Here is a 17,164-nt window from a genome sequence, read left to right as displayed (position 1 = left end):
AAGGACAAGAAGACAGCAAGGGCGATGGGGGCCCTGCAACAGAGAGGATCTTTCAAAAGAGGAGGATTCTCTAACAGAAAGACCACTGGGAGAGGCAGCTTCAGTCAAAGCCAATAGTTGCCGCAACAGGCTCAGGGTCTGAACCCAAACCAACAAATGGGTCATCAATCTAGCTACCAGGGCTGGCAGCAACAGAAGCAGCCCTTTCGAGGGCGAGGTAACAGCAGAGGAAGAGCCCAAACCTCCAGAGGGAGGGGACATGGCTCAAACTGACTGCAACACAGAAAAGGACCCTCACAAAACACCAGTGGGGGGGGGAATATCCTTTTACCACAGTCAGTGGGAAAGGATCACAACAGACAAATGGATATTACATTTGGTACTACACGGAAATTGCATAGAGCTACAAAAGACGTCACCTGCAAATCCACCAAGAACAAAAGGGTTATCAAGACCAGAATAAACGCTGCTAAACGCAGAGACCAAAGAACTGTACGAAAAACAGGCAATAGAATTAGTACCAAAACAAGAATGGCACACAGGAAGCTACTCACCATACTTCCTTGATTTTTTTATTTTTTTATTTTACAGTTTTTTATATACCCAAACAAGATCTAACCCTAAGGCCAATCATTGACTTACGATTCATAAACAAGTTCATACGGACAAAACACTTCAAAATGTGTACCCTTCAAGAAATAATCCCACAAATCCAAAAAGGGGATTTTCTGTCGACAATAGACCTCAAAGACGCTTATCTACATATCCCAATGAACAAAAGACACAGAGTACCTAAGATTCCTACACAACGGAACACTCTACCAATTCAAGGTACTCCCGTTCGGAATAAAATCAGCTCCACGGGTGTTCACAAAGTGCCTGGCCGCTATGGCAGCACACCTAAGGAAAGGAAAAATCCACGTATACCATACCTGGACGATTGGCTAATAAAGGGTCTCATGAAACAGATATGCTTCTATCATGTTTAGAAGACAATTTAAACGCTGCAAAGCCTGGGTTTCTCAATAGTGATCAGAAAAAATAAACAACCACCCCAGAGAAAGAAAATATCTTTCTGGGAGCAGCAAGGCTAAATACAAAGGTTGCAAAGGCTTATCCCACACAGAACAGGATACAAGCTATCCAAAACGAAAGAGCCCTCTACCAGAGGGGACAGTCTCCGACAGTGAGGAAGGTAATGAAACTAATGGGCCTGATGGCTTCATGTATACCACTCATCCCTTACGCTCACCTACACATGCGCCCATTTCAGGAATGGCGTAACAGCTGGTCACAAGCCACAGGAAGTTGGCAGGATCTAGTGGTTGTTACACAAAGGGTGGAAGCAGAGACACAATGGTGGGCATCCAACAACATAGCACAGGGGAGACCTTTCAGGGACCCAATTCCATCTGTGACAGTCACTACAGATGCGTCCCTCAACGGATGAGGAGCACATCTCAACCAACTGAAAGTACATGGCCAATGGAGCGAGCAGGACTCCACGAAACACATCGATTTCCTGGAGATGAAAATGTTTTTTCTGGCGCTCATGGCATTCCAGAAACACATTCAGAGGAAAACAATCCTAATACAGACAGACAATACAAACACAATGTTCTATCTCAACAAACAAGGTGAAACAAAGTCCTTTTCCCTGAGCAAACTAGCACAGGAAATTTGGCATTGGGCAATACCACAAAAAAACTTACTGCAAACAATACATCTACCAGGAGTAGACAACATCACAGCAGACCAACTGAGCAGACAGAACACGAATGGTAGCTAAAACAGACCACAATCCAGTACCTATTCAACATCTGGGGAACACCAGTGTTGGACCTGTTTGCATCAATACAAAACAAGAAATGCCAATACTTTGCCTCGAGGTTTCCACACCACCTGTCAAAAGGAAATGCGCTTTCACTAAATTGGTCTCAGACATTTGTTTACGCCTTACCACCGATACCCCTAATACAAAGGGTACTACAAAAGGCAAAAGAGCCAGGAACAAATATGATTCTCATTGCACCTCATTGGCCAAGGCAAACATGGTACTCAACTCTCCTAGAACTATCCAAGGGAGAAATGATCGGGATCACAGCAGAAAAAGACCTGCAGACAATGCAACAGGGCCGCCAAATTTTTCACCCAGAACCAACGGCGCTACAACTAGCAGCCTGGCGCCTGAATACATAGAATTTGGTCACCTCAATCTAACGCTAAGAACCATGCAAGTGCTTGAGGAGGCAAGAAACCATTCCACAAGGAAATGCTACACAGCAAAATGGAAACGATACACTAAATGGTGCATCGCAAACAACAAAACAAGTGCAAAAAAGATACAAGAAATAGTTATCACAAATCTTACTTACCTCTTGAACAGTAATATCAATTTTTCAAGCCTTAAGGTGCACCTGGCCGCCATAGTGGCATACACGAGGAAAATCATGCAAAATTGTTTTTACTAGACCAGTCATAAAAAGATTTCTAGAGGGAGCAAAAAGAATGGCTCCACCAAGAGCTGCACCTGTACCAACATGGAGCTTAAATGGAGTAATTTCTCAAATGATGAAAAAACCATTTGAGCCCATGCATGTAGCAGACATCAAACATACTACCCTAAAGACAGCCTTTCTCATTGCGATACCATCACTTCGCAGAGTAAGTGAATTGCAGGCTTTAACAATACAAGAACCCTATTTATAAATCCACAAGGATAAAGTAATACTGAGAACCAACCCACATTTTCTGCCAAAAGTGGTATCTCGGTATCACTTAAATCAAAACATTGTGCTACCAGTGTTCTTCTAAAACCCAGAAACTAATGCAGAAAGAAGCCTCCACACCCTGAATGTAAGGAGGGTTTTACTGTATTATTTACAAAAAATAGAATAAATAAGGAAATCTAAACAATTGTTTGTTGCATACTCGCATACCAACACAGGATCTGCAATCACAAAAGCAACCATTGCAAGATGGATAGTACAAGCTGTTCAAGTATGTTTAACAAGACCAAAAAGGAACTAACAATCCAACCAACAGCGCACTCCAGTAGAAAAAGGGAGCTACGCTAGCATTTATGGCCAATGTACCTATTGATGGGTGGCAGCAACATGGGCATCACCACACACCTTCACAAAGCATTACTGTGTGGACATACAGATGAATAAGGAAGCTTAAATTGGACAGAGGGTGCTCCAACACCTGTTTGCAAAATCTTCCTTTCACCACAGCTTCCCCAAGACTGGAGAAACCGCTACATAATCTAATGCATAGCATGTGAATCCAGAAAAGGATTCACGGTGCAAAACGAAATGGTTACTTACCAGTAGGAGTACTTTTGCAGCTCGAAGAGTTTTCTGGATTCATATGCGACCCACCCAGCCTTCCCCTACAAGGACAACAAACAGCTGTGGAACTAAAAGACCACATCAGTGTTTATTAAAACCATCTCAAGGATTACAAACCAAAGGAAAACAGAAAAAAGAATCCAAAGATGGCCACCACGCACGTCGACCTCCAGGATACAGTCTGTCGTCACTCAGGGGACGTACCTGGCACCAAATGTTGGTCGACGGCGACCAAAACAAGAAAAAAGAAAACTAAGACAATTCCAGACCCAAACACTAGATGGTGGAATAATGCACAGCATGTGAATTCAGAAAACTCTTCAAGCTGTAAAACTACTCCTACTGGTAAGTAACCATTTCATTTCTGTGGGCGGCATCAGGGGATTATCTCCAAAATGGTCCAGATCTCAGATGAAAATGCTAAAGACCTGCATGAGTGACTAATGAACTGTGATTTGGTCAGTGGCAGACCCCTCTCCTTTCCGCAACCAGAGCTGACTGTAGTGACAGATGCATCACTCCTGGGCTGGGTGGGTATATGGGAAAGGTGGAGATCACATGACTCTGGTCTCTGGCGGAATCCAGGCATCACATTTACTGGAGCTTCGACAATCCAATTGACATCGAACGCCTTTCCTCCTTCAATCAGGGAAAAGACTGGTACAGGTGTTCATGGACAACACCACCTGCATGTGGTATTGCTACAAACAGGGCGGTGTTGGGTAGTGGACCCTTTGTCAAGCCGCTTTATGCCTCCTGACTTGGCCTCAACACCAGGGCATATCCCTAGTGATTCAACACTTGGCAGAGTTCTGAATGCCAGAGCAGATGAGCTCTGCTGTCCATACTTAGCAGATCACGAATGGTGTCTCCATCAGGAGGTGGCACAATGTCTCTTCCAAGAGTGGGAGAGCTTTAGTTGGATCTGCTCGCCTCTGTCGAATGCGTAATGGCAATAGCTTTGTGTGCTGCCGTTTCCAAAGCTGCTCTTTATTGGAGATGCTTTTCATGTCGTGTGGAACTCCGGCGTCCTTTATGCCTTTCTACCAATACCATTCCTGCCCAAAGTTCTCAAAAAATTCCGGAACGACTATGCCCATGTCATTCTTTTGGCTCCGGATTGGGCATGGGGAGTCTGGTATCCTGAGCTGTTAATCAGGATCACAGCTCCTCTGATCAAGTTACCTCTTCGGGAAGATCTTTTGTCACTGCAGTCGGCAGGGTTCTTCACCCAAACCTCCAAACGCTTCGCCTTCATGCGTTGATATTGAGCGGTGACAGTTGACAGCTTTCGACCTTCTGCCCGAAGTCTGCAATGTTAACTTGCCATCCAGGCATCTCTTCATCAGAGGGAATACGTCTGCCATTGGAGCAAGTTTGTGGCGTGGTTTACGGAAAACTGCCTGGACAGTCATGTCTGTCGTCATGGCCACTTTGCCCGTTCGGTCCTACAGGACATATCGCAGCCTCCACCTCCGGGGAGGTATTGCTTGGATATCTGTTTTAAGGTGAGGAATCTGCAGCTAGAAGTCTCCTACAAAAGAAGTTACTTACCTTTGGTAACAGTGTATCTGGTAGAGACCTTATCTGCAGATTCCTTACTGACCCACCCATCCTCCCCGCTCTGCCAACAGATTTCAGAGTTAAGTTGTTTCCCTTTTAAGGGCCCTAACTTAAAAAGCACCATTGGTCAGTGTTCTCCATGTCATCGCGTTTCTGGTACCGAAAGTCGTAAAAAGAAACTGACATTAGCCCTCTGTGGTGGCGCCTATATGGGCATCGTACACGCCACATTCGGCGTAGAGGACGCCATGCAGAGCCAAGTGACACCACACGCACAGGGTTACTGCTCACCAAAAATTTCCAGTTACAGCCTGACACCTGGAAAATATTCTATGGTAAGGAATCTGCAGCAAGATAGAGTCTCTACCAGATAAGGTGTTACCGAAGATAAGTAACTTGTTCTTCTTAACAGAATAGTCCCGTAGAGGAAACTTTTTTCGGTTGAAGTGTATTCTGAAAGACTATATGGCCAAACTTCTTCTAACCTTATATATTATTTACTTTTGGTTAAGAAAAAAGCCTTGCAAACTTCCTTTGGCAGGATTCATGTTTATATGTTCTTCCTTGACAGCGCAGCTGTCGCCAGGCAATTACATGAGAGGCTTTGGCCACATGTTAGGATCCAGGATTACATGTTTTGTTTGGGGCAGAAGGTGTGTGCTTCCACAAAGAAAGTACTTGTCCCCTGCGCAGCTGTGATCATGTTTTTTTTGTTTTATTTATCCAGCTGCATAAGCGTGAAATTCCAGGGCCCCACACATGACATTGGAATGCTATTAAAGTGTCCTAAATAACTAGATAATGTATGTTCTTTTTCTCTGGCAGCAGCACAGATGAGAGCAGGGAAGTCATTGACCTACATAGTCTTTTAGGTCCGGTTCAACATTTTGCCGGTCACTTGACCTTTTAGCCTACACCAATATTATTCTACCTTTCCATGCTTGGACACAAATACATACCCGGTTCTATGCTATTTACTTGTAATACTTCACATTACCACATAACATTCCATTAATGCCAGACCTATTGACATTTCCAATGCTTATTTCGAATGTTGTTGCTTATTCTTTATCACATATCTCACACCAGTTTTGCATGGATATGTGCATTTTGACAACATGTTTCAATACCTGATTCCAAATCGTGAATCCTAGTAAAAGTTTGTATATTTAGACATCTATTGTCCAAGAGAAGGTGCAAACTGTGTTCAGCAAAAAACAGATCAACGTTAGAAAATGTTTCAGACTGAAATACCTAAAAAAGAATTAACTTATTAAATGAGGCATAGAGAACTAAAGGCAGTGTTTACCAGGAGCAGGCCGTGTGCGAAAATTAAGTAGAAAGTTGAGCATATGTTATCATGTGAGATGCTAAATGGCACTGTAATATACTGTCCACTTGGGATGAATTTAATACATTTGAAAAGAAGAGCTTGTGGCTTGAATCGCTACAATTAGAAATGTATCTCCAAGTCTAAATGATACAAAACTGATGGATGAAAACCCTAACCATGTTAAGGAGCCAATTGTATGTTTAATGTGAATGTGGCTGCTTGTTTTGCAATATTCTGGCATTGTGTAAGACGCAATTTTAGAGACTGAACTCCCCTGGTCAGACAGAGTTGATTTTACCCAAGAACAAGTATGTGCAAGAGCTTCTTGAATTTTCATAGTGAGGCCATGTGTGGTTTTTTTTTCACCTACTTCTTTAAAAGCATCTGACAGCTTTGTCCTTTTAGGCCAGAAGATGCTGTTTGTGTGGCATTAGGCAGGGATGTTTTGTGAAAGAACTGGCCCATTAAACTGTTACTGTTTAAAACACCAATGCTCTGAGGTCAAACGTAGGCGTGTACAAAACTCAGATAATTTGCTTTTGTGTAATAATAGAAACTTTTGGCAAAATTTCGTCAAATTACATATTTTTAGGTGGGATGCAAATCTGTTATTTCATGCTACATTTTAATGCAAAATTCACCCTCATGTCAATTTCTGGTGTGAGGGCGCATTTAAACAGCAAACCACACATTTGTGTTCTGTTGTTCCTATGCATTCGCTGTACATTTTTACCACGAATGATGCAGAATTACATGAAGTGGTGTAATTTGGAGAATTTCACATCACACGTGCTTTGGGGAATTACTGAAATTATGCAAATTATGCCAATGTAATTTAAATTTCACCATGGCCTAATCAAACACTAACTAATAAATGAAACTTGGCTATGTTCAGTGGTAAGCTCTCTTATATGGTTCCTGTACCTTGTGTCTTCAGGTTTTAAAAAAGGCCTTACTTCGAAAAGAACAAGAGCCGGATTTTGAGGAAAAGAGGCTTACGGTAACCATAGGAGAAGATGATCGTGAGTTTGACAAGGAAAATGATGTTTTCAGGGAATGGAATTATCGCATCACTGCAAGAGATCAAGGGTAAAACATTGATCTTTAAATTTGCTTTTCTAAGAAAAGTTGTTTATATGGTCATATTAATAATTTATTTTGAACATGCCTGTTCCGTCAAACATGTCATGTGAATCCACAAATTCCTCATTGCTTATTTATAGGCTGGGTGCAACTCTGCATTGATGACATGCTGCCCTATGTGCAAGTGCACATTTTTTAGTATTGAGTTTTGACGGCACCACTGTCAAACTTACCTATAGTTAACTATATATGTAGAGTGGGGTTTGGTTCAAACTTCGTCTGTCTTTTACCAATCTCTTTTATTCATTGGCTTACAACTTTAGTTGCTTTGAAATGCATAAGGAACTATTTTACAACTGTAGCCCTCTTTGTTAGCTCCTGTTAGCTTTCTCTTGTGTGTCTTGCTTTATTATACTAGTGTTGTATTTTTTGGCACATAAAATCCAGACATATTGGCTTTGCCAGTGCTGGTTTTCTATTCTTTTTTTTTTTCCTAGAGGGTCCTGGGAGTCCAAAACATTTTCTCAGTGGAAAAAACACAATACCCTACTACCCCCCACAAAGGTGGGGGTTTTCTGTTCCCCTTCCCATCCTGAAACAAGCATTTGCAATGTAATCGGTCTTGCATTACTGAAAGTTTAAGCTGTTGGTTTTGCTAATATTAATGCAACGCCAGTAGCTCAAACTTCCAGTAATGCGAGAGCTATTGCATTGCAAATGGATCGCGGCTCTCGCTCCTTAGCTTTACACATCTTAAGCTAAAGCGGGGATGCCGCGATTGCTTCAAAAGAAATGGAAGAAAACATTTTTCTATTTCTTTACTTTTAAAGCAATTGCGGCACCTGCACTTTAGCTTAAGATGTTTAAAGCTAAAGCGCGGGTGCCTTGATTCTAACATAAGTAAACAAATAGGAAAAAATGGCGGGCAAGCACATTTTTTTTCTATTCCTTTACTTTTGAAGCAATCATTACACCCGCGCTTTAACTTAAGATGTTAAAAGCTAAATTGCGGGTGCTGTCAATATAACAACAGTTAATAAATAGAAAAAAAACACGCGGCCAAACTGCAAACAACAACAGACTCGCCGTCATTGTATCATCTGAGGCGTACCACGCTGGTTACATGGGGGGGGGGACGTTGCAGGAGTGTGTGTGCGCAACAGCAGGCCTGAGAAAGACAATTTAACAAAATAGTGCTCCAGGTCTGTAATTTCAACCATACTGATTAACAATGCATTTAACAGTGGGTGTCCTCATGGGAGGTTACAAGAAGAGAAAATGCAGTTCTAAGGAGGGACTACTAAGCCTATTGACCAATGAAAAGCCACCATTTACAAAGGACAGTGATAGGAGCCAATTAAAAAGATGGCTGGAAAGTGGGCGGAGCTTCAAGTCCATTCCTGAATACAGCATGTCTTGAAGAGGCAGCATAAGTGCTACCTAAGCGAGAGTTAAAAACGGTTACATGGGACGTTTACTGGAGTAACTGACATCTTTCAGGATGGGAAGGACTTTAGAGGAGTTTGTAAATCCCAATATAATCATAACTTTGTGGACTGTTACACAAACTCTGAAGGCAAACTATGCCTTCAACCTAACACCACCCACCCCTTGTGTGGAGTTTAATACTCTGTAATTGTATGCAGTGATGCAGTGTGGTGTAGGAATAAGCTATATTAAAACAGTTTATGGTTCTTGTATGAATGTCACTCCCACAGCACTTTCAGACCAAAATAAGGATGAGTCCTGAGAACCATACTTTTTGTAGGCAAAACGTTTAATTAAAGGTTTTGAAGTATGAAGGATCTGTAACAAACTATGGGTCTAACTGTGCTGTTGCCACCATAAAGGATATCTTCAACACATTATTTGTGTGTCGAATAGCAAACTGGTGGTGGGAAATTATCACCCGCCACTGCACAAGGAAGAGGGCTTTTGACCCCCAATTTGTGATATCATTTAACATAGAACATGCCGCTCCACATTTTTAATGACCACAGCACTTTAATGCCAAATGTTCATTAAGTAAAAAGATTCTTGGTCTCTGTCAAAGTATTAACTTTAGGAAACGCTCCATCTGGTTTGGAAGATAAATTATCCCACGGATGACACCTGATTAATTAAAGGTCACAATCTATCTATGCTGATTTCAAACTGGGGGCTGCTGTGTTCACTTTCGGTTTATAAATTGGTAAAACAAGCTGTATATAAATTGATAACAGTAAAACAAATGTGGACGTTTTGTCAAATCATTGATTTAGATGCAGGGATCGCACATTAAACTCTCGTCACCCAATAATTTTTTTATCTGTTGTTCACATAGAAAGACATCACTTCTTGAAGTGATGGGGGTCAATACATTGATAATAGAATAAAAAGCCTCCCTTTAGACATGAGGAATCAAACTTAACAAAACAGCACAGCATTTTAAACATTTATGAGATGGCATAAAAACATTTTATGTGTAAAAGTTCAAAATAGCTAAAGAACTGAAAGCCAACATTAAAGCCGTAGATTCTAATGAAGATTCAGTCTCCAGAATAACTAATACAGGATAACAGATGAAGAAAATACAAGGTTGCATAGAGGCACAATTAAAACTGCCTCAAAAACATCCAAATATTGAAATATCGCATTTGCAGAATCTACAGAGTTAACTGTTGTGAGCCTTTGTGCTGAATCATTGTGAAGGGCTCCACGGACAGTTGGAACAATGGCTTGTCTTGAAAACTCTGGTATGGGTCTCAATTTGTGACCAGGATGGCAAATGAACAAGTGGAGTAAACTCAAAATGGAGCTCCGCTCTTGATGAGATGAAGCTGCATTCCACCTGAGATCTTTGAAAAGTGGACAATTTTAAAACTTTATCGCTTCTACTTGAAGGAAGTGACCAGAATTGGGTCACTCGCGACCATCTCTCAGCCTTACACAAGAAATGAAGAGTCGATGAAACGGTAGAGAATGTAAACCAAGTTATTTATTAGTATTGCCCTGCAGTGGAGTCCAGTCTGACCAGCCTCACAAGATATCTGCCGAGGGACTGACTTCAGAACACTTGGTAAAACATAATATGCATTTCTAACACCCCTAAAGACCCGCCCAGGCTGGAATTTTCCAGCTCGGGCATTGATGAACAAAGGAGGTACAGAAGGATGAGCTATCACCTGGAGAACGGGTAATGTTATCACATTTTCAAGGTTGTCTTGTTCAAGCTCAACGCTCTCTAGTGTGGGAGCATGGCTACGATGGTGGAAAGGCATGTGAATACAGAATAAGCTATTAATTAGTGCATTAGGATTCAACCTTGGATACAATAAAAAAGAAGTAACTGGGCAGCAGCTTTTCGCTGAGCCAGGCAATTAGTGAGACAGAAACCTACTTTCGATCATAGTACAAAATGGCGGCTGAAGACAAAATGGCGAAGCAAATGCTAACTTAACTCGCACAATGCTAGAAGGAGGCAGCTAGATGCATTTGCAGTCCAACAGACCCTCCTTTTAGCATTTGCTAACAATTTTGTCTATGCTCTAAGATACTTATCACTACTAACATAATAAGAAAATCATTAATGCAGGGCAATACACATACTGCTAATATGCGAAAACACCCTCATCAATATTCATTAAATCATGGACAGCTTGCATCATCATAGCTGAGGGCTTAGTATTATGCCCTAGGCCTTGGTTGCAGGTGTTAACTTGCTAACACAATATGTACAGCAGGCAGGGAGACAATTAATACACAGGCAACAAGTGAAAATGACACCCGCAATGGCTTCTATGAAAAGGAGTATTTTCCTACCCCAGGATGCTATCAAAGCCCAGAACCAACCAGAAAGTGACCAGGTGCCATTCTTTTGGTGAATATCGGATGCAACTCAGTACAACTTCTGTATTGCTGCATAGACATTCGGAGCATGGTCCGGTATATACACACAGCAGCTACTACCGATGACGCAACAGGCATCACCCCAATCAGCAAGGATGACGTCTAAAATCATCCGGTTTTGAAGAGCAACAAGTCTCGTAGCCTGAAGCTCAGCTGTAATGTTGTTCAGTATTCCTGCCGCGGTGTTAATAACTCCCTCCACGACCCTTGTAATTCGGCAAATGTTAAGGCTGTTGGACATAGGACCCCAGAAGGGCAGAATACGCTTTATGGCATCAGTAAACTGCTGCAGAGTAGAGTCTCTCTGATCTATGTCTTCTGTGTTGATAACCCTTCTAACTCGGGACACGTATACGCTCCTACGCCTCAAACGATGGTCTCTGTGATAACTGGACGGTGCTATGTATACTGGGGGCAGGAGGAAAGAGACATAACATATACCAGACCACCCCCCTGGGAAGCCATATATAAGCCTGGGACCCACATACAAAATACACATTATGGGGTGGAAGTAAAGGGGGACTATTGGTCGTGCTCAAGTCATAAGTATAATTGCAAATACTCCCTCCCACTTTAACACTCCCAAAACCTTGGACACAGAAACTAGCTGTTGTGTTAACTATTGGCACTGGCATTGCTTTGTCCTGAGTAATAGTACGCATCTGAAAGGACCTGAAGTATTCAGTGACATTAAAATCTTGAAAATCTATCATTTCATTCAAACAGACATCTGGTTGCAAAGTATCAGGGGCCCCTTGTTCTCCTGGAGTAAACCCCTGGGGTACACTGATATATTCTAACATAGTCTCATAATCGGCATACGTTATGTTCATTGCATCAGCATGAAAATGGATATACACCATGGTAAACAGTTGAAACCATGCCTCACAGCTCTCTCCCTAAATAAGAGAAGGATAGGGACATCAATTAATCATTTGTATGCATCACAGAAGGGAGCAAGCCGCAAACCCAGCAGTCTATAACATTAGAGGTATGGTGAGCCTGGTGGAGCATCTGTAAGAAAACATTGTCAACGTACGTTTGTCTGTGCCTCTTCTTCAGAGGGGCCAAAGTGACAAATACTTGCTCAGGGGGATCAGGAGTAGTACCAATCAAAGAATGCACAGGATATTTCTCTTCAAGAAACCACATAATTCTGAATGCAGTTATTAAAAAGACCAGCACAATTACTACAAAGACTATCTTGCTTTTAGTAGACCAGCTAGACCAACCAGGACCACTTTTCTTAAAACGTGGGGCTGCTTCGTCCATAATGGGGCTGCCAAATGGGTACTTTTTTTTTATCAGACTACCAGAGGAAAGGTCACACAATGGAGCCAACCATGGTAAAACAAAGAAGAAAGGAACAAAACCCAGCGTCCGTCAGAGCCTCGTTGGCAGACTCCTATTGTTTATCTATGGTGGTGCTATTGAACACTTCTCGGTGGAGCTGCGCTCGCAGCCCTTTCTGAAGAAATCAAAGTTGCTCCGGATAGGGCACCCTCCCTCCTGGAAAGACACCCTCAACTTATCCTGTCCAGTGTCTCGGACAATGCACCAATCTCCCTTTCCCTGATCTATCGTAGGTACCGCAGGCAGGGTACATGCACCCTATTCTCCATCCATGCAGTTCATCCCTACTAATCTGACTTTTCCTTTGGTGCACTGTCCCTCCGTCGGGGGCATAAATTGTACCTAGTCACTCCGGGCACTGTGTCGTCACGAAAAAGTATCTTCAATTCAGAGAGGCCAAGGGACTGAGACTCGAACTCCTCCGGGCCAGATGGAGGAGAATCCTGGGAAGCCCTTTTTTCTGGGGGAATCGCCTCATTCAAAACACAGTCGTTCTCCCCTTTATGTCAGTAGAGCATCCAAAAAAGGGACAAAGCGTGGCACCTTCTCTGTTTCGTGGTCCCCTACTCTGTCGACGACCCACTGGTCGTAGGGGAGAGGTAGTGGGATTCTCCGGCAGTAGGACGAATGTATCCAATGCTTCCGGCCGTCCACCTTCACTACCGTCCGGGTGGCGAGGAGGACCTTCAGGGGTCCTTTCCAGCGTGGCTCCAAACTTCCCTTCCTCAGGTAGTTCCTCAACAGGATGTAATCACCGGGTCGAATATTGCGGCCTGGCCCCTTAGGTATTGGCGGTAGAGCCTCGTGAATCTGTTTATGAATAGAACGCAAATTTGTGGTCAACTCGCACAAGTAATCCACAACCAAAGGGTGTTCTATTGCAGAAAAACAGCTCTACAAGGGAGTACAGATGCATCTGGTAACATCCATCTCTGCTTCTCTGGCTTATCAGTCCAACACCCTTCCTCGTCTAAACGTCCTGTTCTCTCTTGCCATATTGCTAACTCCTCAATTGTTGCTTCGCTTTGAATCTCTTTAACATTCTCCTATGTATCTTCAAACATCGCATTGTCAGGTACCCATCTAGCAGTACCTGCTACAAACTTTCTTTTTATCTTAGATCTGGCTGTCTCCTTAGCTGTCTGATCTGCGAACGCATTTCCCCTCGCTACATCATCAGTAATTGCCTTGTGGGCACTGCACTTAACTATTGCTCACTTTTTGGGAACTGTCAGAGCTGACAAGAGCCTGTGTATCAATGGGCCGTTCTGGATCTTTAACCAATGTGAAGTCAAGAATCCCCTCTCCACCCAGAGCTGCCCAAAATTATGGGCAACCCCAAAGGTGTACTGGCTGTCAGTATAAATATTGACAGTCAGCCCCTCACTTAACTCACAAGCTCGAAGGAGAGCAACTAGTTCTGCGGTTTGGGCAGATTGATAAGGAACACGTGATGTCTCAACTACAGCACGCAACGTAGTAATAGCGTACGCTGCGGTGGAAGTGTCATCTGGTAGTTTAAAACAAGAGCCATTGACATATAGTTTTGCAGCGTGAATCTTTCTGGATTCACTATGCTGTGCATTATTCCGCGGTCTAGTGGTCGGGTCCGGAATCGTAGTCTCTTTTCTGTTTTTTTTTGTTTTTTTGTTTTTTGTGTAGCCCAGGTGGGCGTCGACGCCCCACCATTTGGTGTCCACCTGTGACGATCAGGGAACATCAGTCGGGTCTATCCGTACTTTCGTCTCTTCCTCTGTTTAAAAAATACAATCATGTGTATATATATCTCTATCCTCACTTTCAGAAGGGAGGGGTAGTAACATGGCTGGGTTCAGAGTGGCACATGTTTTTATCGTGACGTGTGGTGCAAAGAGTCAACTCATACCCAGTCAGATGTGCACTGGCGAGGTCTTTGTTTTGTTCAAAAGTGTATCCACATCATGAGGGACCATGACTGTGAGATCGGTATCATGGACGAGCCCTGCCGATTGTGGGATAGAGACGTCCAGGGCCACGACCGCTCTTAGACAGCTCAGGAGGGCTCTCGCGACGTTATCTAGCATAGAGGAAAAATAAGCACACAGCCTCTGCTTACCTCCAAAGGCCTGTGTTAAAACCGAGAGAGCGCAACCAGCCGTCTCGTGTACATACAGCACGAACAGCTTAGCATAATCTGGGGTCCCAAGCACAGGTGCAGAGCAAAGCGCAACTTTTATTTGCTCAAAAGCTTGTTGACATTTAGGCGTCCAGGGCAAGGGTTCATGCACATCTTTAGTGGTTAGCTGCAATAACGGCTTTGTTAGTAAAGAATAGTTAGCAATCCAGTGTCGACAGTACAAAGTAATGCCGATGAAGGCTCGCACATCCCTTTGAGTCTTAGGGATGGGCATTTTATCAATGGCACCAATGCGTTCAGGTGTTAGTCTCCTTCCCTCCTTCGACAGTAGGTGACCTAAATTGGTGACCTCCTGTCGACAATATTGAAACTTTGAAAGGGACACTTTATGTCCATGCTGTGCCAACTGTAGTAATAATTTGACCGTTGCATCTTTGCAACCTTTTTCAGTGTCAGAAGCTATTAAGAGGTCATCTACGTACTGCAGTAATACATTACCTGGGGCAAGTGTGAGAGAATTCCAATTGGCTTTTTAAAGCTTGACTATATATGTTAGGACTTTCAGTTTCGCCCTGAGGAGCGCGACAGAATCGAAAACTTCTGCAGGGCAGGGCGAATCTAAGTAGGTGCCTGCTACCTGGATGAATGGGAATGCTAAAGAAAGTGTTTTTCACATCAATCACAGAAAAGATTTTGGCAGTGAAAGGAATCATCGTCAGAAGGGCGGTGATGTCGGGGACCACTGGGAACTGAGGGACCACTATTTTATTAACCTCACTCAAATCAATCACAAAACGATAGACATCAGGATGAGCATCGGAGGAATCCAAGGGTGCCTTCTTGAGAATGGGAAGAATAGGACTATTACACACATTCGCTGCTGTCTCCTCAACAACTCCTGACTTAATCAAATCCTGTATAATCTGCAATAGAGCTTGCTCCCCTGCCTGCGGTATTTTGTACTGGGGAATTCAAGGCAACACAGCATTGTCTTTGACCTTAATAGAGACTGGAGGTATCTGCAACAACCCTACGTCTGTATCACCTGCAGCCCACAATGTGGGCGGCACATCTTAGAATTCAGCAGGGAGTGGTGCATCTTTGGAAAAACACTGTTTGGTACTAGCCACGTTTGGTCCTATCATCACCATCTGGAGAGCAAAAATCTGTGGCATGCAACTTTTTCAACAAATCTAGTCACATTAAATTCTCTCTGCAATTTGTTGTCAATAAGAATGGCGAATCTACAATAAAAGGGCCAATAGTCAAAGCAAGGGGTTTGGAAATGGGGCTCACGACCGGTATGCCTGAAAAGCCTACCGAAACATTATTTTGGCCAGACAGCTGCCCCGGGGACCGGCGAACGAGAAACTGAACTATTTATTGCACCTGTATCTACCCAAAGTTTTTATCCGAGCCGTGCAAATCCGCTGTGACATAAGGACCACGCTGATCTACAGGTATCTGAACTTGTCCCTCACCCTGTCCCTGGCTGTCCTAACTGTAAGACATCCCTGTCACCTCGTCCATATCATAATTGTCATGATAGTACTGTCTTCATCGAGGGTCATCAAAATAGTTCTGATCAGAGCGACCCTGTGACGACTCATCTGCCTGAATCTCATCACGAACGCCTCCACCATGGCCCCGTCTGCGAGGACCCCATCCTCTGGGGGCTGCAACTTTCTGTAACAATTCTGGGCACTCACTTCGCCAATGTCCCTCCTTCTTACAATACGCACACTGGTTCGGCCCCACAGGTGCACTATTTCTACTAGTGCGGTGCAACTGCCGGGCCGGACTGGTGCCACGTTCCCCCTAGCTGCCTGCTGCATCAACACCTTCGTCTTCAACTCTTTATTCTTCTTCTCCACCTTTTCCTTCTCTTCATTTTCCCTATGCTTATAATACTGTGCCATACTCAATATCACTGAAGGGGAAGATGTAGTCCAAGCGCTCGTCGAAGCCTGTAACCGAGTCACAAACTTGGGAAGCAGGTTCGTAACAAATCTGTTAACGAACAATCGGACACCTCCCTCCATTGACAAATCCTGCCAACTGAAATCCCAAAACACACCTTCAAACCTAGTAAAAAAATCAGATACTCATCTTTCTTCTGGCGACATGCTGCTAACTTGTCCCAATCTACCCGTCTAGGTGGGATGAGGGAATGCATGTAAGTGATAATACTACTCGGCAAAGCTAGTATCTCAGCCCTAGGCTTTTCACCCGGCTTCCACTCTTTATCCCATGCCCTGATCTCGTCCCAAGTGCCACCCAAATCCACAACATGGTCCTGTGTATGCACCTGTGTCCAAATATCCACTGGTACCAACAAACCGCAAACCATCTCAATATCTGCCAACATCATCACTGTTGACGAGGCGGTCTCCGTCAATTCTTTGTAATATGCAGTCTGATTTTTTTCTAGGGTCTGGCAACTGACCCTTAAGAGCTAAAACCTCACTCCTTTTC

The 17,164-nt window shown here is 43.4% G+C and overlaps 1 protein-coding gene across 1 annotated transcript in view; it reads left to right on the top strand.

Annotated features, from left to right (window-relative positions):
- ZC3H18 (zinc finger CCCH-type containing 18) overlaps nt 1-17,164 on the top strand; it is a 537,339-nt gene that overhangs the window by 163,887 nt on the left and 356,288 nt on the right. Inside the window, exon 5 of the mRNA XM_085638957.1 lies at nt 7,187-7,338. Coding sequence (XP_085495083.1) covers nt 7,187-7,338 — 152 coding nt within the window. The remainder of the gene's footprint in view (nt 1-7,186; nt 7,339-17,164) is intronic.

The sequence above is a fragment of the Triturus cristatus genome, chromosome 12 (genome assembly GCF_964204655.1).
Source record: "Triturus cristatus chromosome 12, aTriCri1.1, whole genome shotgun sequence".
Taxonomy (NCBI): domain Eukaryota; kingdom Metazoa; phylum Chordata; class Amphibia; order Caudata; family Salamandridae; genus Triturus; species Triturus cristatus.
This window is presented reverse-complemented; position numbering and strand designations above follow the sequence as displayed.